Genomic DNA, 21,967 nt, shown 5'->3' on the forward strand with positions numbered 1-21,967 from the left:
CACCTGTTGCTGTAAACCTTTAATATCTATAAACTTGATTATTTGATCTAACAGAATTTATAGTTTGTAATTATTATAGTTACACACCATTCGAATATTCTTAGAGAAACGACGACATTTGCCCACGCTTTCTTATATTTTGGAGTAGACAATTAGACCTTAGACCCCTAAAACTTTGATTACAAAAAAATGCATTACAATTTCTGGAAGTTTTAAAAACCAACTCATGAAGGATACATTACTATTTTCATAAAAATGTTTTAGGATAATGAACTTGAGGTGAACTATTCATGAGGGTGATGAATTTGAGATGATCCATTCATGAGGTTGATGAACTTGAGATGATCTATTCATGAGGTTTATGAACTTGATGTGATCTTTTCATGAGGGTTATGAACTTGAGGTGATCTATTCATGAGGGTTGTGAACTTGAGGTGATCTAATCATGAGGGTGATGAACTTGAGGTGATCTATTCATGAGGTTGATGAACTTGAGGTGTTCTATTCATGAGGGTTATGAACTTGAGGTGATCTATTCATGTGGGCGATGATCTTGAGGTGATCTATTCTTGAGGGTTATGAACTTGAGGTGATCTATTCATGAGAGTGATGAATTTGAGGTGATCTATTTATGATGGTGATGAACTTGAGGTGACCTATTCATGAGGGTTATGAACTTGAGGTGATCTATTCATGAGGGTGATGAAGTTGAGGTGATCTATTCATGAGGGGCGATGAACTTGAGCTGATGTATACATTAGGGTGATTAATTTGAGGTGATCAATTCATGAGGGTGATGAACTTGAGGTGATCTATTCATGAAGGTGATGAACTTGAGGTGATCTAATCATGAGGGCGATGAACTTGAGCTGATGTATTCATGAGGGTGATGAACTTGTGCTGATCTATTCATGAGAGTGATAAACTTGAGGTGATTTATTCATGAGGTTGATGAACTTGAGGTGATCTATTCATGAGGGTGATAAACTTGAGGTGATCTAATCATAAGGGTGATGAACTTGAGGTGATCTACTAATGAGGGTGATGAACTTAGGTGATATATTCATGAGGGTGATGAACTTGAGGTGATCTATTCATGAGGGTGATAAACTTGAGGTGATCTATTCATGAGGGTGATGAACTTGGGGTGATCTATTCATGAGGGTGATGAACTTGAGGTGATCTATTCATAAGGGTGATGAATTTGCGGTGATCTATTCATGAAGGTGATGAACTTGAGGTCATCTATTATTAGGGCGATGAACTTGAGGTGTTCTATTCATGAGGGTGATGAAATTGAGGTGATTTAATCATGAGGGTGATGAACTTGGGGTGATCTATTCATGAGGGTGATGAACTTGAGGTGATCTTTTCATGAGGGTGATGAACTTGGGGTGATCTATTTATGAGGGTAATGAACTTGAGGTGATCTATTCATGAGGGTGATACACTTGGGGTGATCCATTCATGAGGTTGATGAACTTGAGGTGATCTATTCATGAGGGTTATGAACTTGAGGTGATCTATTCATGAGGGTGATGAACTTGAGGTGATCTATTACTTGAGGTGATCTAATCATGAGGGTGATCCATTCATGACGTTGATGAACTTGAGGTGATCTATTCATGAGGGTTATGAACTTGAGGTGATCTATTCATAAGGGTGATGAATTTGCGGTGATCTATTCATGAAGGTGATGAACTTGAGGTCATCTATTATTAGGGCGATGAACTTGAGGTGTTCTATTCATGAGGGTGATGAAATTGAGGTGATTTAATCATGAGGGTGATGAACTTGGGGTGATCTATTCATGAGGGTGATGAACTTGAGGTGATCTATTCATGAGGGTGATGAACTTGGGGTGATCTATTCATGAGGGTGATGAACTTGAGGTGATCTATTCATGAGGGTGATGAACTTGGGATGATCTATTCATGAGGGTGATGAACTTGAGTTGATCTATTCATGAGGGTGATAAACTTGAGGTGATCTAATCATGAGGGTGATGAACTTGAGGTGATCTATTAATAAGGGTGATGATCTATTCATGAGGGTGATGAACTTGAGGTGATCTAATCATGAGGATGATAAATTTGGGGTGATCTATTCATGAGGGTGATGAACTTGAGGTGATCTATTCATGAGGGTGATGAACTTGAGGTGATCTATTAATAAGGGTGATGATCTATTCATGAGGGTGATGAACTTGAGGTGATCTATTCATGAGGGTGATGAACTTGGGGTGATCTATTCATGAGGGTGATGAACTTGAGGTGATCTATTCATACTGCAATTTATAGAATTCTTTTTAATTTACCTTGAGGAGGTACTTGCTTGAAAGTATTCTACAATGTTTACATGTAAAAGCTATGTTAACTAGTAGTGTCTTTGTATGAGACTATTGAAGCAAGTTCGAAGCGTTGCATTAGATTTCTTTCTAATTTATGTAAAAATGACCTTCAACCAGTTCTTGGCAGAAATTTATTTTCCATTGCAAATGATTGTTTTGTAAATAATCTTTCTGATCTTAGTAAAATGTTAGTTAAGAAACAAATTAAATATGTTATATGCATGCATGGAAAGTTCCGATTTTACAAGAACTATCAAATACAAGAATGAATAATTTATATCATGAAGGATTCGATGATTACGTAATAACTGAAATAATAAATATGTTGTGAAATGAATATTGATCAATGTCGCCTATTTCTGCACAATTTTTCATGTTTCTTTTTTATCTTTTGTAATACTATATGTATTCAAAATATCTAAAAAATTAAACTACACCATTTATTTATGTATGAATATCTTTTTGCGTGAAAAAATCTTTATAATAATAATAATATTAATTGCTGGGATGTTTTTTTGTGAAAAAAAGTAAATTAAAATTCATAGTATTTTTTTATTTCAAAATTTTATTTCTCTAATATGGAGGTCCATTACTATTCAGAAAGTAAATTTTAATTATTATTTCGGTTAAATATTCCTTAATTATGGGTCATATTGAGCCTCTTTCTGAACAAAAACAAAAAATAAAAAACACTTTTATTTACATTTTAAAATTCAAATTTTTACAAGAAAATAACAAGAGAAACCAGAATAATCTTTCAGATTATTGCTGATCCCCTAGGAAAGCATTAATCTTTATTTTTTGTTTTGCGAAAGATTAGGTTTAAAGCCAAACCAAATCTGCTCTCTGTCAATCGCGAAAACATATTGATTCAAGACCAGCTCATGAAAAAGACATTTGACCTTGAAAATTTTGCTTAAAAGTGGCAAAAAATATCGGAAAACTGTTAAAAGAAAATTTTTTAGTTTTGCCAAATTATGTCATTGAATTTTAAGATGGTAAATGGTACTTTCATAAAAGTCTATAAATGTCAAGGTTATAATGACAAAAATGAGAGTGCTTGAGTCCAAAACAACTAAAGTGTTTATGTGTCCGAATCCTCGTCCGAATCTGATTTCTCTTCAATCTTGAATGTTGTGTTCAATTTCTTTTTCATACTTCTCCAGGTCTCCCTCCCTGATTCAGATATACTTGCTCTACTCCCTCCTATACTTGGTTTACTCCCAAACAGACTGTGTTTACTCCCCTCCAGGCTCAGATTACTCCCTTCAATTTTACTCCCAGGAAAGCTGTCTATATTGTAGCTGTATCCCAACTCTTTCCCGTCTAGTAAAACAGAAATTTAGAAAAAAAAAAGTTTTCTTGCATTTACCGTAATTCTCAACAAAGGATTCAAAATCACTGATTTAAAAGCTTAGAATAAGATGTTTTCTCAATTAATTATCCCCCCTCCCCGGCCCTTTTCTTTTAGCGACAGGTTATCCTGTAAATATGGAGGAAATTAAATCTGAAAATCTAGCTGTAAATTGAACCTGTAATTCTAGCTGTAAATCAAACCTGCAAACCTTGCTGTAAATTAAACCTGTAAATCTAGTTGTAAATAAAACCTGTAAACCTTGCTGTAAATTAAACCTGTAAATCTAGCTGTAAATTAGACCTGTAAATTCAGCGACAAATAAAACCTGCAAATCTAGCGAAAAATTAAACCTGTAAATCTAGCTATAAATTAAACCTGTAAATCTTGCTGTAAATTAAACCTGTAAATCTTGCTGTAAATTAAACCTGTAAATCTTGCTGTAAATTAAACCTGTAAATTTTGCTGTAAATTAAACTTGTAAATCCAGCGGCAGATTAAACATGTAAATCTAGAAGAAAATTAAACCTGTAAATCTAGCTGTAAATTAAACCTGCAAGTCTAGCGGCAAATCAAACCTGTAAATCTAGCCGAATCTGAATATCAAACCTCACATAGATTCAGCCTGCTTATAAACAGTCACATCAATTTTTAAGACAGGGTTGACTTTGAATTGTCGCAACGCCTTAAGCATAGATTTTACCGCTCCAACTCACATATGCTTTTCTGTAGCCCTTAACATGTACATTTTAGCACTGTAAAGCACTTGTTGTTAGCTATATTTTTTTTTAGCAGTAACTGGCAAAATTCTCAACAATTTAAGCTTGAGAGCGTGAGACCATTAAATCGCAGTGCTGTAAATCTTGCCGAATCTGAATATAAACCTGTAAATCTAGCCGAATCTGAATATCAAACCTGTAAATCTAGCAGAATCTGAATATCAAACCTGTAAATCTAGCAGAATCTAAAATATCAAACCTGTAAATCTAGCAGAATCTGAATATCAAACCTGTAAATCTAGCGGCAGATTTTGAAACTGAGAGTATGGTTCCAGATTTTTCCGCTGTCTGCTCTGGACCCTCAGAAGTTGATCTGTATCTTCTAAAAGTATATTTTATGAAATTAACGAACTATTTTTAAGTTTTTAACTCACACTTTAGAGTCCGCGCTAGATTTTTCTGCCTTTTTATTAAAGCACTCTAAAATTAAATCTTCAGACGTTCATTTTGTGCAAGGCATTTTTTGGCGTTCTGGAGGCTCCCAAGAAATCTGTTTTAATTAATTAACTTTATCATTACAGACTTTTTTGGTTTTATTGTGTTACATAAATTCAAACATGACAGGTTTTCCAACTGGTTGATATTAAATGATTGCTGTTCCAACCCTTCAGGTCCATTATTTTCTGTCTGAGTCAATATTTACCATAACTTAACCTTACCTAAATACTTGAATACTTGAAAACCAGGATACGCTGGGGGGGGGGGGTCAATTTGACCCCCTCCTCTAAATCCCATGTTTTATGTCCAAATATGACAAATGATACATCATTAGAAAGCTCTTGTGCTCTACTTTTAGAATCTGCAAAAAGATTTGCAAATTTGCGAAAATTGAATTTTTTATCGCAAAATCCAGTTGTATAGTAAAAATGTTTGCAAAAAAAATTTGTCCAAAAAATGACCAAATTATACATTTTTGAAAAGCCCTTGACCATGCCATTTCAAATATGCAAAAATTTTTGCAAAATTTTAAATAACCTGATTTTTAATGAAGAAAAACTAAAAATCTGCAAATTTCCTTTGACAGGTTGGTTGCAAAAAAAATTGCAATTTTTTTTTCGCAAAACTTGTGCAATCCGTTTCCTTATGTCATAGGCTTTCCAAAAAGCTAAATTTTATCAAAATCTGACAAGTGAAAGTGGGTCAAAACAAAGATTTAGTTTGTTACAGGCAAAGGCAGTCATTCAGGCAGTGGGCCTGAGGACTCAGGCAGTTAGTATTAAAGCCCGGTTTTATGCCTAAAGGGAGGGCTTTGGGTATGTAAGAAAAGTCAGAAAATTTCAACAGCCTCAGACCAATACTTTTTGAGTTATGTAAAAAAACTACAGGGGGGGGGGTCGGGGTCAAATTGACCCCCCCCCCCAGCAGGAATAGGGTTAAGAAATCAATCTTCTAGAGAATACAATTTGAAATATATTAGACTTCAAAGATTTGGTGTTGAACACCGTAAAATTTAAATTTTTTAAAGAACTAATTTTTAAAGGTTGCACCACTCTCCGCAAAAGTACACTGTTTCTTCGGTCAGTGTACTACATATTACGACTGTCAGCACCGAAAGCTTAGTTCAGGCCGGTGGCAAGTGCTCTAAACCGAAATTTAAACTTATTTTTTAAAAAGACTGTTATTCTAACCTAGAATAGGGGAGATCTTTCATCCTTGACAACCAATCATATGGTCCCTCCTCCTCATTCTCATTATTTTTCCCAACATTTTCCTCGTCCTTCTGCACAACCTTCTCCTTGTCCTTAATCACAACCTTCTCCTCATGATTCATCACAACCTTCTCCCCCTCCTTCATTACAACCTTCTCCTTCGTAAACTTCTCGTTGTTAACAGATACTCTTTGTCCCGTGGAGTAGGATTTCATCTCAAAATTTACTTCTTTAAACGAACCACGTGATACATTCCTTCTAAAACAAACAGTATCAGTATCAGTATCAGTATCAGTATCAGTATCAGTATCAGTATCAGCATCATTATCAGTATCAGTATCAGCATCAGCATCAGCATCAGCATCAGCATCACTATCAGTATCAGTATCAGCATCAGCATCAGCATCAGTATCAGTATCAGTATCAGTGCCATTAGCATTAGCATTAGCATTATCCTTAGCATTAGCATTAGCATTAGCATCAGCATCAGCATTAGCATCAGCATTATCATTAGCATTAGCATTGGCATTAGCATTAGCATTAGCTTCATCATTTTCATTTACATTATTATAATTTGTATTATTATTGTTATCATTATCAATTTATTAACATTATGACTTTAATAAAAACCTACTTGGATCTATTTCCTGCTTCTAGATCGTCTGTATTTGATCTGCTGTTTGATCTCTTAAAACTACTCCGGAGTGGTTCTATATTTGACTCCAACCTGTCCTGGTTTCGTTTAGATCCTGATAAAGGTTGCAGATCCTGCACACTTCTACACTGGCTGGAGTAGTACAGATGACTCACCTAGAAAAGCACATTACAGTTCATACTTGCGGGGGTTATCCATAAAGAACAATACTTATAAGAAGATTTTACCGAGCTTTTTTTAATATACTATCAGAAGTGAGCCGCCAACGCGGAGCCCAAACATAAGACAGGGTATCATTGTGAAAACCAGTTTTAGAACCCGGGTTTCACGAATGGGCTTAGGCAAATTTGTGAATATCAATATTTTTTGTGATGAAATATAATTTTATTAAGTTTATTCATATTCTCCATTTTTTTCGAATCTCTTAATTCAAAATCTGCACAAATGTTAAAACCCCAAAAAGGAAACTCGGAAGAACCTTCAACCATACTCTTTTAAATTTCGGACTCAGGGGGTGATTATGTACGCTTGATTAGAAATATGTTGTACGGCAACATTTGAGAAATCGGTTTTAGCCATAATAGGCCAGAAGGAAGTATATAGAGTACGTTTATAAAGCCACCATTTTGATATTTACAACAAACCTTTGAATTAGGAAATTTACTGCAGAACGGCATTTGTTTATTAAAATTTAGTTTAATTGAAAACTTTATGCAATAAACTTGCGTTATTAATCATAGAAATGTTGTGATGGGAGTCAGGAATGTTAACTTTTTCATTTTTTTGAAAAACGATCGTTTCGTTATGAAAACGACGACGAAAATTCGAAAACGAAACGATCGTTTTTAAAAACGATTCTTTTTAATTAAAATTTCATTTTTTAAAAATGATCGTTTTATAAAACTTGTCGTTTTGTTAACGATCGTTAACGACGACCCTTCGTTAACGATCGTTAACGAAGAGAGGAAACAGACCTGAAGGGCATCTGTACTAATCATTGAGTAGCTTTTAAGAAAATATCAAGAAGTGTTAGCTCCCCCAACAACTGTTTAACTACATGTAAGACGACATTCAATAAAGTTGCATGTAATTTTTTTTAAACGATCGTTTTTCCAAAAACGACCGTTTTCATAAAATTCGACGTTTCGTAAACGATAATTTTTCTGGAACTAAGAAACATTTAAGGGTTTAAATAGAAATGGAGTGATCTAAATAGCCCCTGCCCCAAATCCCCCTCATCCCCCACCCCCTTCGGCCCCAATCCCCTTCTTCCGGCCCCCCTGATATAACTATTTCTATCTTATGATAGAGTTTTAAAAAATGTTAGTTGAAGAAGCTGTGATATTCTTGTATATGAATATTAAAAATTTTGAAAATTAGGGATTGTTAATGTTAATTTTATTAGAAAACTAAACCTCAAGTTTGTCCATCTCTTTCTTAGCCTCAGCTTGTATATTCTCATCTGGAGAAGCAATAGCAGTAGCTATTATACTCTGAACAAATATATGCTAAAGGAATTGAACACTTGTCTCATACTTTAACTTTTTAACCATTATGTCTTTACTATCTGATGTGCAGCATGTGCCAGACTTTTGATAACGATTAATTATGCGTGTACAAATAAGAAAAAAAACTAGATTGTAAAACTCAAAATTAACCAACAAATTATATAAAAGATGGCCAAAACCAAAAATATCTTAAGAACTGGATCCTAGAAGACTTGTTGATTTAATAATAATGACGAAAACATCTCAAACTACCTTGAAAAGACGGATCTTAGAAATTTCAAATTTTCATCTAACAAAACTTTTTGGAACATCGGCATCAAATTCACCATAGCAGAATCATTTAACAAAATTTGATCAAAATAACAAAATTTTAAATTGCTAAGAGTGTATCCAAAATAGTTATTCAAAGTTTAAACTAGGAAAGGTCAAAACTTTTGTGTAAAATGCTAATCTACAACTTTTAATCCGTTACCTGAGCTGATGTATCCTGTTTCTTTTCTAAATCTTCTCTAGCATTAACGTTGATTAAAGAGAGAAGGCCTGAAACTGCTTCCTCCTCGAGTTCAACCTGATTAAAAACATGATTTTAGGATTTTTCGAGGATTTTCCCTTTAGAGAAATTAACCACAATTCAGAGCTGAAAACTTCAGAATGAAATACCCTAATCCCGATCGGCTAATTAATCTGAAAATTAATAACAACAGGAGAAGAAGCATTGTTTAATCTGGATATTTAAAAAAAGAGGAGATCAAGCATTAATCTCGATATCCACCATTCTAAAGTTTTCAGCTCAGAATATATAAGTTTAGAAGCATATTCTTGTTTCAAAATTATTAATTATGAATCTCTAATCTTTTGTAAAAACCGTTCCGGGACTTTTAGGCTCATTATTATTCTTGACAATTATGATAAATTGCATTTTCACTAAAAAAATTTAGCCACAAAAAATTAACAATTTGGACTTAACGAATAAGGCGACGAATTTAAACTTGGTAATTTCAATGCCCGCAACACAAAAACAATTGTTTAAATCTTCGAACAGAATCTAATTATTTCTTATCAATTATATCTTAAATAGGATGTTCACATTATATTATGGAAACCTTTATTTATAGGTTGGTATGTTCGATTCAATTAACGGTATTCATAAACCAATGGCTGATCAAGGATAAAAAAGCTTGAAAAAAATTGTTTTCTTTCACATCTGGTTTTTCTGTAAACGTGTCTGCACTGAAAAGTGAAAATTCCTAATGTATAAATCCAAGGTAAACGCTTAAAGGGTACCGTTATGAATCGGACGTGTCACTCATTAAATGCAGTGTTACATGAAGTTCCGTCAATTAACAGTTTTCTAACCTGTTTTTGTACAGAATCCTGATTAGTTCTATATCTTCCATATCTTCCAGTGCTGAGTATTGACTGAATATTCTTTTTCAGAACAGGAGGAGACGGATTCTCCGTGGTTTCTGGATCAAACAAAACATTGATAAAAATTAGAAAATACTTAAGAATTAGAATTTTGGACGACCCACCATCATGAAAATGCAAATTTTAGGATAATAATTTCAAAAGAATATATTTCTGCAAAGTTTCTTTCCACTAAAAACTCGCGTATTTCTATTAATCAATCTAAATAATAAAGCACTTCGGTCATATACATATGCATTTTTTGCCAAACGGCTGGACCAAATTTGCTAAACATGTTGAAGGAAAACCAGGGGTTAACTGGGGGTAACATAGGCTTTAAAAAAATCTACATTTTTTATTATTTATCCAACAAAAAATATAACTTAAATTTTTAACCCTATCCCCGCTGGGGTACTTGAAAACCAGGATACGCTGGGGGGGGGCCCCTCTAAATCCCATGTTTTATGTCCAAATATGACAAATGATACATCATTAGAAAGCTCTTGTGCTCTACTTTTAGAATCTGCAAAAAAATTTGCAAATTTGCGAAAATTGAATTTTTTATCGCAAAATCCAGTTTTATAGTAAAAATGTTTGCAAAAAAAAATTTGTCCAAAAAATGACAAATTATACATTTTTGAAAAGCCCTTGACCATGCCATTTCAAATATGCAAAAATTTTTGCAAAATTTTAAATAACCTGATTTTTAATCAAGAAAAACTAAAAATGTGCAAATTTCCTTTGACAGGTTGTTTGCAAAAAATTTGCAATTTTTTTTTCGCAAAACTTGTGCAATCTGTTTTCTTATGTCATAGGCTTTCCAAAAAGCTAAATTTTATCAAAATCTGACAAGTGAAAGTGGGTCAAAACAAAGATTTAGTTTGCTACAGGCAAAAGCAGTCATTCAGGCAGTGTGCCTGAGGACTCAGGCAGTTAGTATTAAAGCCCGGTTTTAGGCCTAAAGGGAGGGCTTTGGGTATGTAAGAAAAGTCAGAAAATTTCAACAGCCTCAGACCAATACTTTTTGAGTTATGTAAAAAAAACTACAGGGGGGGGGTCAAATTGACCCCCCCCCCCAGCGGGAATAGGGTTAAAGTTCAATTTTTTTATTTCACGGGCAACGACGGGCACTTCAGATAATAACAAATAACTTTAAATAAAGAGTTCAGAAAATGAAGAATGTGCATTTTTTAAAAGAAGAATCACTTAAAATTTATTAAAAAGTATCGTTATTGAAAAAAGTGTCAATAATATTAGCAGGCAACATTTAATAACTTTCCCTGTACATTTTTGCAAATGCACTTAATAAACGTACATAAATGCACTTAATAAACGTACACAAATGAAGATTTAAGATCTAGTTCTCTCATACTGGTTTAAACCTACCTAGTTGAGAGGAGCTAGGAGATGAAGGTTTAAGATCTAGTTCTCTCATACCGGTTTAAACCTACCTAGTTGAGAAGAGCTAGGAGATGAAGGTTTAAGATCTAGTTCTCTCATACTGGTTTAAACCTACCTATTTGAGAAGAGCTAGGAGATAAAGGTTTAAGATCTAGTTCTCTCGTACTGGTTTAAACCTACCTAGTTGAGAAGAGCTATTGGAGATGAAGATTTAAGGTCTAGTTATCTCATACTGGTTTAAACCTACCTAGTTGAGAAGAGCTAGGAGATGAAGGTTTAAGATCTAGTTCTCTCATACTGGTTTAAACCTACCTAGTTGAGAAGAGCTAGGAGATGAAGGTTTAAGATCTAGTTCTTTCATACTGGTTTAAACCTACCTAGTTGAGAAGAGCTATAGGAGATGAAGGTTTAAGATCTAGTTCTCTCATACTGGTTTTAACCTACCTAGTTGAGAGGAGCTAGGAGATGAAGGTTTAAGATCTTCTTTTCTTATACTGGTTTAAACCTACCTAGTTGAGAAGAGCTAGGAGATGAAGGTTTCAGATCTAGTTCTCTCATGCTAGTCAACACTACACGGAATAGGTTCCAGTCTCCGAAACTCATATTCATCACAGATCTAGACAAGGTTCTTTAATTAGGTTGGTTAATCTGGATGCGCTCCAATGTTCAGGCATGTCGTCTCTTTAGCATAAATAGATAGAATCCACATATGACGTCACTAATTATAGAGGCGAGCTAAGGAGACGAAATTTTCCGTACATTGAAGTGCATCGAGAGTAACCAACCTTATTACAGGACCTTGAATCTAGGTAATGTACACTTGGTTTATGTAGAACTAACTAAAAAAAAGTATGTTCTGCCTGTATCGGAGTACTGTCAGTCACTCATTTAAAATCTGTTAAAAAATAGCGAAAGAAACCTGACATATTTGAATAATTAAAAATTGGCCCACCAAAAAAGGTATTAAATATCAAAAACGAAACAAATTAATGCTCGAAAATAAGGAAGATTCTGAAATGAAGCCTCACTTGGCTTTTTACCAGAACTTTTAGTTAAGACAGAAAATGGTAGAATCAATCTAGGTCCAAATTGAATAAATAACAAGACGTAGATGAACTATATGGACCAGGATGAACTATATATACCAGGATGAACTATATGGACCAGGATGAACTATATGNAATAAGGAAGATTCTGAAATGAAGCCTCACTTGGCTTTTTACCAGAACTTTTAGTTAAGACAGAAAATGGTAGAATCAATCTAGGTCCAAATTGAATAAATAACAAGACGTAGATGAACTATATGGACCAGGATGATCTATATATACCAGGATGAACTATATGGACCAGGATGAACTATATGGACCAGGATGAACTATATATACCAGGATGAACTATATGGACCAGGATGAACCACTTTTCTTCAAGTTGAGGGAGCCCACTCTAGAAGTGGTTCAACCTAGTCTACTTAATTAAACTACTTCTGCCTATTTTTTAAATAGTCTTTGAAATTTTTCTTCTATTTTCAACATTAGGTATATCTGTTCATGTCTTAAATACAAAGAATGCAATTAAGATATGGTTCAGCTTAAAACAAAACTTTTCAAGATATTATACAATAATCTCGCGAGAATAAGATTATTCATTTGGCGTACTGCACTCTGTATTCACACTGTACAATTTGCTTTAACTTTGCTTAAAAGTCAGTCTGGTACTTTAATTAGATCAGAGCTTTCAGTGATAACTTTTACATATAGAGATATAACCTGAGTTCTGAAATATCACAGTTATTAAGAACCCTCCCGTTTATATTGTTCAGACGGATTGTATCTTCGTAAATAGCACTGTTATCACTCAAGCCAGGACTTTGCCTAAATATAACCTTTCTATAATGGCTTAAAAGGGCGTATTTTTCTGTGAGCCATCATTTACAGAGCTCGCTATGGTTATTCGAGGGGTAACATGGGCCCCAAAAAATATTTATTTATTTCAAAAATCGTTTTCTTTAAAATTCTTTTCTTTAATTCTACGGGCAACGCCGGAAATTTCAGCTAGTACCTGATAAGACTGCATACGTCCTGAACACTAAGCTCTGATAGGGATCTATCTTGAAACTCTAGAGGAAGCTCACGTCGCAGTTCAAACAGTTCAACGCTGGTTCTATATTATAAAAAAAGGATTTGAGGGATTAGTGGTAGTTCAAACAGTTCAAAACTGGTTCTAAATTATAAAAAAAGGATTAAAGGGACTAATCTCAGTTTAAACAGTTCAGCCCTGGTTCTAAATCATAAAAAAAGGATTAAAGGGACTAATCTCAGTTCAAACAGTTCAACCCTGGTTCTAAATTATAAAAAAGGGATTTAAGGGACTAATCTCAGTTCAAACAGTTCAACCCTGGTTCTAAACTATAAAAAAAGGATTAAAGGTACTAATCTCAGTTTAAACAGTTCAAAACTGGTTCTAAATTATAAAAAAAGGATTAAAGGGACTAATCTCAGTTTAAACAGTTCAGCCCTGGTTCTAAATCATAAAAAAGGATTAAAGGGACTAATCTCAGCTCAAACAGTTCAACCCTGGTTCTAAATTATAAAAAAGGGATTTAAGGGACTAATCTCAGTTCAAACAGTTCAACCCTGGTTCTAAATTATAAAAAAGGGATTTAAGGGACTAATCTCAGTTCAAACAGTTCAACCCTGGTTCTAAACTATAAAAAAAGGATTAAAGGTACTAATCTCAGTTTAAACAGTTCAACCCTGGTTCTAAATTATAAAAAAAGGATTAAAGGGACTAATCTCAGCTCAAATAGTTCAACACTGGTTCTAAATTATAAAAAAGGATTAAAGGGACTAATCTCAGTTCAAACAGTTCAACACTGGTTCTAAATTATAAAAAAAGGATTTAAGGGACTGGTCGTAGTTTAAACAGTTCAACCCTGGTTCTAAACTATAAAAAAAGGATTTAAGGGACTAATCTCAGTTCAAACAGTTCAACAGTGGTTCTAGGTTATAAAAAAACGGATTTAAGGGACTGTCTCCTTAATTCTAAGTTATTTATCATAAAGGATTCAAGTTCTTTCTTGAAGAAATATGAATAATTTTTACATTTGGAAATTTACAATCACTGCTCCCGGATTTTCAACAGCTTATGACGATCAAGAACATCAAATGTTGTCTTTTTAAAGAAAATACTGAGAAAAGCTGATATTAATTATATAGTTTTAATTTATATTTAGTTTTAACCAACCTTATATCCGAGTAAGGATTGTATTCTTGCTGTATAGGAGAAGAGGAGAGATTTGTTCGACCCTGTCCAGTTCTCTCTGCTGCTCCTGGGAACCTAGAGAATATAGTTAGACCCTGTCTGCAGTTCTTCCTGCTCCAGGGAACCTGGAGAACATAGTTAGACTCAGCCTAGTTCTCTCTACTCCTGGTCATTTAGAGAACATAGTTAGATCCTGTCCAGTTCTCTCTTCTCCGGGGAACCTAGAGAACATAGTTAGACCCCTGTCTCCAGTTCTTTCTGCTCCGGGGAGCCTAAAACACATAGTTAGATCCTATACAGTTCTCTCTACTCCCGGGCACCCAAAGAACATAGTTAGATCCTGAACAATTATCTCTGCTCTGGGGAGCCTAAAACACACAGTTAGATCCTGTCCAGTTCTCTCTGCTCCGGGTATCCTAGAGAACATAGTTAGATCCTGTCCAGTTCGCTCTGCTCCGAGAAACCTGGAAAATATATTTAGACCCTGTTCAGTTCTGCGGTTTTTGAAAAAGCGACATTTTTCATGGGTGATTGTTATATCTGGGTATTGGCAACTCCCTAACTCTTGAATCCAACCATTAGGTCACGTGATCATATCCATCTATCTATCATAGGCACATAAACACTATCCATACATATATTAAGTAATAAACCACGGAACATGTAACAGACTATCACACATTTTGTTCACATTTAACTGCTATAAAATTACAATCTGCTCATGTTATCTGGGCCAAGCACTGCGGCCATTAATCTGGGCCAAGCGCTGGGGATATTAAAGTTTGCTAAAATATTTAGATCATTACTTTAGGATTAGTCTTTGTTACCCAATCAAATCACAATCTATGTTATCTATATAGGTGGTTAAGGGATCTTGTTCAAGGTTTCGTGATTAAAAAAATATAATAAAAAATTTTAATGTATTGTTTGGTGGCAAAATATTACTTAGGGCCTTACCACTACAACTACTCTCATAAAAAACATTTTAATGGAATCTTATTTAATAACATTAGTTTAAAATATAATTATATCAGGTGTTGGATTTAAAAATGCAACAAAATTTTAGAGTTTTAAACATTTATAATTTTATTAAAAACTAATCTGTCATCCGTTCTGCAATTAATTCTGTTCTTTAGAACATAGAGTTGGCAATGATTTAATGGGTATTTCTTCTCAAACATTCATTTTTAAAGTTCCAGAAATTTTAAAAATTAAGTCCATAATCTTTAGGGGATATAATTTACAGAACAGTTCTTTTAATCTAACATGGCTGTTATTACCTAATTGAAGCAGGATAGTGTCGAGCCATACTCAGAGATTTCCTCCTTGTCATCCCTTGTCCACAGCTTGGTGGAGGGAGGTGAGGGACGGAGAGGGAGTTTGCTGGAGGGAGGAGAGGGACGGGGAGGGAGCAGTTTTCCAGGTTTGCTTCCATAGATAAAACAGGTATACCAAGAGCCTCTATGTTATGGACCTGGAAAAGTGGATTTTTAAACAGAATACAATAATTAACAATAGAAACCCAAACTAAAAAATTAAATTTTCAGATTGAAAATTATATATATTTGGATCTATCTTATGGATTTATCTATGGTTTAAAGAGTATCACGTAATGTATCGGGTATACAAGGTACGTGTCACTTGAAATTTAACCTGCTTATAAACATTCGTCTCATCAATTTTTAACCCTATTCCCGCTGGGGGGGGGTACCCCCCCCAGCGTATCCTGGTTTTCAAGTACCCCAGCAGGGATAAGGTTAAGACATGGTCGATTTTGAAGTGTTGCGACGCATTGGGCTTAGATTTTACAGCTCTAACTCACTTATGCTTTTCTGTAGGTAGCCATTTACATGTACATTTTAGAACTATGAAATATTTGTTGTTAGCTCTGGGTTTTTAGAAGGAATTGGCAAAACATCATAGATTTTTTTCTGGAGTCTGTGAAACCTTTAAATCACAGTGAGTACACATAAAAGCTTTGTCTGATCAAGTATGAATAAGATATCCATGTTTATTATTTGGAAAACTAATTTTTTTCAACTGTGGTTTCTCAAATAAAGTGACTTGCACTATTCTACTCCTACAGGAAAACATATAGCAATTACAAATATAGAAATTAACTTTGTTAATCGGATATTTTCATCTTTGCACGGAGCACCACTTGTAAATACGATTACAGTCCCTTTAAAGGGGGTGTTCGCGAAAAGCGAAAGGGGGTATATTGCTAACATCGATTGGAATTTGATGGTGATCACTACTAATCTAACTTCTATCAGTTGCGTCTAAGGAGAAAAGTGTTAAAAACGGCTTATACCGAAGAGCGCAGGGCCCATACACATTCACGAAGTTGCAATAGTTCTCTCAGATCGGAAATAATTCAATTAAATTTAAAACTAAACATTCAGGTATTATAATATTACAATATAATATAATATTATATTTCGATGCATTCCTATAAAGTTTATATTTCATAAAATTGTTAATTCTTTTAATATATGATATACTTTAAACGACGATTTTTTAGTCGATAGGTGTCTCTCCGACGTGGAACCCCTGTAATGTCGAGGGCAGGGACGCCTAGTGGCCAAATAATCGTCGTTTAAAGTAAATCGTGTACAAAAAAATAAAGATATTATGAAATATCAACTATATAAAGCGATGCACCGAAATGAATTCGACATATAGGTTGTAATAGTAAGTAATTATTTTTTATGAAAAATAACAAAAACATACAAAATTAAGTGTTTAAGGAGAAAATATTTGAAAACCTCCAAAAATAGAGGTTGTGGGAATATTTCCCCCCAATTCTAAAAAAATCTAAAGAATAGAAATAAAAAGAAAAGGAAAGGAAAGCTAAGGAAAAAGGAAAGTTACATATTTATTGTTTACACTATATTTGATCTAAACTAGTGGTGAATTGTTAGTATTTTTCGACGATGAACTAACAACTTTTAGAAATGAAAATTATAGATTTATTTGTTATGTTCAAAAAAATAAATAGGCTTTATGGGATGTGAAAAATGTATAGGTTTTACGCAAAATGCATTTTAAAGCATCTTTTTAATTAGCGCCGACTTTGGACGTCCTTTATGTTTGATTATCTTTTACTCTTTTTAATCGTATTGGTCTTTTCTTTGTAAAACGTCTTTGCTTTCTTCGATTCTTTTTGCATGTGTTAGAATTTATACATTTGTTCTGATGTTAAAAATCTTCAATTTAATTCTGTTTAAAATTCGAAACAAGATTGATATTTGAAAGCTTAGAAAAGTGTCGTTTATTTTTATACCATATTTTAGGGAAATTGTGAGGGGGGAGCAGTCCAATTTTAATAGATTTTATTCTAGGAATATAAAAATCATTTCTGTTTCTAAGATTTGCGTTTTTGATATTTTTTGATAATGTGAAATCTTTTTTAACTGTTGGTGGTAATTGATCTTCTTTAAATTAAAATAAAATTTTATAAGACTAAAAATTCCTAATTTTCTGAAAGGAAGGATAAATATATAAATATTAACTTTATATTTAATTGAATTATTTCCGATCTGATTGAAATAATGCAACATTTCGAATTTCTATGGGTCCTGCACTCTTCGGTGTGAGTAGTTTTTAAACCTTTTCTCCTTATAGACTCAACAGATAGAAGTAAGGTTAGTAGCAATCACCATCAAATTCAATTCGAGGTTAGCCGATACCCCCTTTTATTTTTCGCGAACACTCCCTTTAAAGTAGAAAACCTTACCTCTTCTTTAATAATCTTTTTAAGGTACGGGTCCAGGTTTATTGTGAAAGGAAGGAATATTTTCATATCTGCAACTCTCAGACTTTTCTTGTGAATATTCAAGAATGCTTCCAACTTTTTCTCATCTCTGGAACATTTTGCAACTTTCAAATATTATTATTAAACTCGCGGCAATAAATATTTGTCGAAAAAAAAAAACATATTAATGATTGGACTATGAAAGTCTACTACATTAATGTATCGTGAAATTTCTAAATGAATTTAATTTTCAAAATATCCCTGGTGTATCCCTGGTTGGCGCTGTGAAAAGTTTAGCATTTAATATTGTTTATTTATAAAAGGATTTTCAGGAAATAGATTAAAGTTTAAAAAATACTCTTTTACAATCTAGGAAATATAAAAAAGTATTTTTAACTCTGGATTGTTAATCTAATGTAAGTTCAGCTGTTTCTTTAGTCTAGAACAGAGTTCACAAGAGAAAAAGTTCAACTAACATAAAGCGTTAAATCGCTTCTTTTTTCATTAAATCCAAACTATATTATTTTCATTTTTAAAGATAGGGGCATGACGCGTCGTTAATTTTGCAAAATACAATGTTACCTGTCCATTTCAAGTAGGGGTTCTTCATCCTGTTTACAGGGAATTAAACATTTCACCTAAAAGCAATTTAAGGATAAAAATGTTTTGCTGGATATTTTTTTGTTTTATGATTTTTTAATTTATAATCATAATTTACAAAAATTTGTTATTAAATGAACCGGAAGCGTGAATTCAAGTGACTCACCATTCAAAGATGACAATGCCCTATTAACATCGTACCTCTTGAAAGCTTTGTTTAATAAGATATGAATTAGATATCAATGTTCTTTTTTTAAAACTGTTTATTTTCATTTGTTGGTTTTCTTCAAAAGTGACCTGAGCAATTTTTCATTATAAGTTTCATGAGTACCGTGTAATTCGGACATTGCTATTTTTGCATGGAGGGTCACTTGAAACTAAGCTAACAGTCCCTTTAAACACTTTATTTACCCTTTGATAAACTGAGTTCAATGGCAGATCATCCTCTAACTTCTCCTCACAGTATTCAGCAAAGTATGTTATCCAACTAGTTCTATACGGCCACTAGAATATTCACTACAGCAAAGTATGTTATCCAACTAGTTCTATACGTCAACTAGAATATTCACTACAGCAAAGTATGTTATCCAACTAGTTCTATACGGCCACTAGAATATTAACTACAGCAAAGTATGTTATCCAACTAGTTCTATACGGCCACTAGAATATTAACTATAGCTAAGTATGTTATCCAACTAGTTCTATACGGCCACTAGAATATTAACTACAGCAAAGTATGTTATCCAACTAGTTCTATACGGCCACTAGAATATTAACTATAGCTTTACAGTAGTTTCTAAATTGACGAAGGAATTGCAACTCTTGTATTGTGAATATCGAGATTAATGCTTGATTAAGACTTTTGTTAATCTGCAGATTGAGGAGAGCTTTGATCAGAAGGAGAAAAACTAAAATGCACAAGGAAAGATATATTGAATTAAATTCAATTAAAAGTGCCTACAGTGTATATCGAGATGAAGCGATCGGAGTTAGGACTATCCAACACATCTCTGATATGGTACCTTGGATAACTACACAAATTCTGCTGGATCAAATAATCAAAGTTTGAAAAAATCAATGCTTTAAACCGACTGGTTGACAATATATACGGATTAGAAAATAGAGTTTGAGGCGAGTAATTTATTGAATAAAGTCAAAGTCAATTTTTATGATGCAAAAAGATTGACTGCATTTGGGAATAATTTTGTGACCAAAAACCTTTTTGATAATTCACAACAAGGCTAGGACATCCCATCCAGTTGATTACTTTATGCCCCAGTTTTTCATTTCGCTTTTATGAAGTTTGCGCATATTCCAAGACAACTCATACCGAACCTGATAATCCTGGGACCGAGTTTAATAAATTTGAGCTAGGTCGTTGAACTTCCCACTGTCGATTCAGATCCTATATAACTGATTCAAGATACTTAGTAGAACCGGCAATATACCAAGCTCATATTCATTATATTTTGTCTCTGTTACTTTAAGTGAATTTTCACATTTTTCAGGAATAATAGTTAAATATTAATACAAAAAAAAAACTAATATTAATACAAAAAAAAACTAATTTCCTTACCTGTTCCGTTATATTAGTCCAGGTGGCCAGATGATGCCAATTAAACTCAATGTTAAAAGCCTAAACAAATATAAAAATATACAGGGTTACCCACAAACAAGAGACTTCACAGGCGACTGAACGGAATAATTCAGTCTTTTTATTACTTATATTCTTGGTCCCATCACCCTCCAGTACACTGCATGACCTACAGGGTGTCCCACGAAACCTTACAGTTGGTAAATAGTTTAGAATGTCTTCTTCCATAATTTGTTAAATTGTTTAATACCAAAGACAATAATACAAATATTATATAAGAGTCATATTATAGTAAAATTAACTTCAAAGTAAAATATATTTGAGCAAAAGATTTTTTAAACGAAATCAGAGCCAATCAGAGCCAATGACAGATCGCATAAAAAGAGCTGTTTTTCACGTAATTGTCTCCGATAAAAAGTTTTCTGTGTAAGTTTAAGTTATACAACGCTCCGACCTCTGATGAATCAATTGTATTTTCTATACACCTGTGGTACCATGAGAATACGACCAATAACGTAGATAGGTACCTTGAGAATACGACCCATAACGTAGATAGGTACCATGAGAAGACGACCCATAACGTAGATAGGTACCTTGAGAATACGACCCATAACGTAGATAGGTACCTTGAGAAGACGACCATAACGTAGATAGGTACCTTGAGAAGACGACCCATAACGTAGATAGGTACCTTGAGAATACGACCCATAGCGTAGATAGGTACCTTGAGAAGACGACCCATAACGTAGATAACATTCATAAGTCTCCGCATACTCCGGGGGTTTACGTCGGAGAAATAATCGTCCGTCAGGAACATCCTGTTCACCTAAACATACAGTAGTCGGCGTTTATATCAATACAATAAAGACGACTTGATTTCTAATTAGCTTTTATTTCAAAGCACAGGTTTACACGTAAACACAGAGAAGCTGTTAATTAACAACTTCTCTTTTCTATGTTTATGTGTATAAATAATAGAGATAGATAGAGTCATCATCCCCTTCCACCACCCCACCTCTTCCCACCATCTTCTGCCTGGGTTAGTGAACCCCCTCCCTAGGCGTCTGGTCATACTGTTATGGTTGAATTTAATATTCAGGCGTTGATGTCACTGAGCTAAGAAAATATACACATGATTCGCTAGCTTACAGTGTACTAGACATGTACTACATTTACCTGAATCTTCTTGTACTCAAGTATATCTATAATCTATTCAGTATAACTCTATTGTATCAAATATTGGAATCCAAAGTCGTCTTCATTGTATTGATATATGCGACGACGACTATTGTAGAAAATAAATAAATTTCACATAGTGCATTTCAAAATATTATTTAATTTTGTGGTTTAAACTAGTCATATTGCATTGTTTTATCATTATACTTATGCAATAAAAAAAGGTTTAAGTAATTAAATAATTCTGAACATATCTTAAAATTTTACTCGAATCCTACGTTTTCTAGTCAGACTATAAGAAGAGTTTGATAATGTGCTTTAGATATTGCTCGTGCTCAATTCATGTCTCACAGAGAATTTTTAATATGTTTTATATACGATCACTGGCAATTTTTGCTTAAATTTGATAAATTTGATAGCTTGCAGAGAAAATTTTTTAGATTTAAACTTTATTTTAGATGTTAGGAAATCAATAT

The 21,967-nt window shown here is 33.6% G+C and overlaps 1 protein-coding gene across 1 annotated transcript in view; it reads right to left on the bottom strand.

The window, feature by feature from the left end:
* Positions 1–3,031: 3,031 nt before the first annotated feature.
* LOC111705292 (kinase D-interacting substrate of 220 kDa) overlaps positions 3,032–21,967 on the bottom strand; it is a 58,442-nt gene continuing 39,506 nt past the window's right edge. Inside the window, exons 32-48 of the mRNA XM_023477785.1 lie at positions 21,040–21,141; positions 20,298–20,357; positions 19,133–19,225; positions 18,704–18,759; positions 18,104–18,230; positions 15,645–15,838; positions 14,347–14,439; positions 13,162–13,263; positions 12,870–12,974; positions 11,613–11,719; positions 9,652–9,761; positions 8,768–8,863; positions 8,203–8,280; positions 6,767–6,942; positions 6,112–6,390; positions 4,714–4,805; positions 3,032–3,676 (exon numbers count right to left, since the gene is read on the bottom strand). Coding sequence (XP_023333553.1) covers positions 3,435–3,676; positions 4,714–4,805; positions 6,112–6,390; positions 6,767–6,942; positions 8,203–8,280; positions 8,768–8,863; positions 9,652–9,761; positions 11,613–11,719; positions 12,870–12,974; positions 13,162–13,263; positions 14,347–14,439; positions 15,645–15,838; positions 18,104–18,230; positions 18,704–18,759; positions 19,133–19,225; positions 20,298–20,357; positions 21,040–21,141 — 2,112 coding nt within the window. The 3' untranslated portion in view covers positions 3,032–3,434. The remainder of the gene's footprint in view (positions 3,677–4,713; positions 4,806–6,111; positions 6,391–6,766; positions 6,943–8,202; positions 8,281–8,767; positions 8,864–9,651; positions 9,762–11,612; positions 11,720–12,869; positions 12,975–13,161; positions 13,264–14,346; positions 14,440–15,644; positions 15,839–18,103; positions 18,231–18,703; positions 18,760–19,132; positions 19,226–20,297; positions 20,358–21,039; positions 21,142–21,967) is intronic.

The sequence above is a fragment of the Eurytemora carolleeae genome, unplaced genomic scaffold (assembly GCF_000591075.1).
Source record: "Eurytemora carolleeae unplaced genomic scaffold, Eaff_2.0 scaffold643, whole genome shotgun sequence".
In the NCBI taxonomy this organism is placed as follows: Eukaryota; Metazoa; Arthropoda; class Copepoda; order Calanoida; family Temoridae; genus Eurytemora; species Eurytemora carolleeae.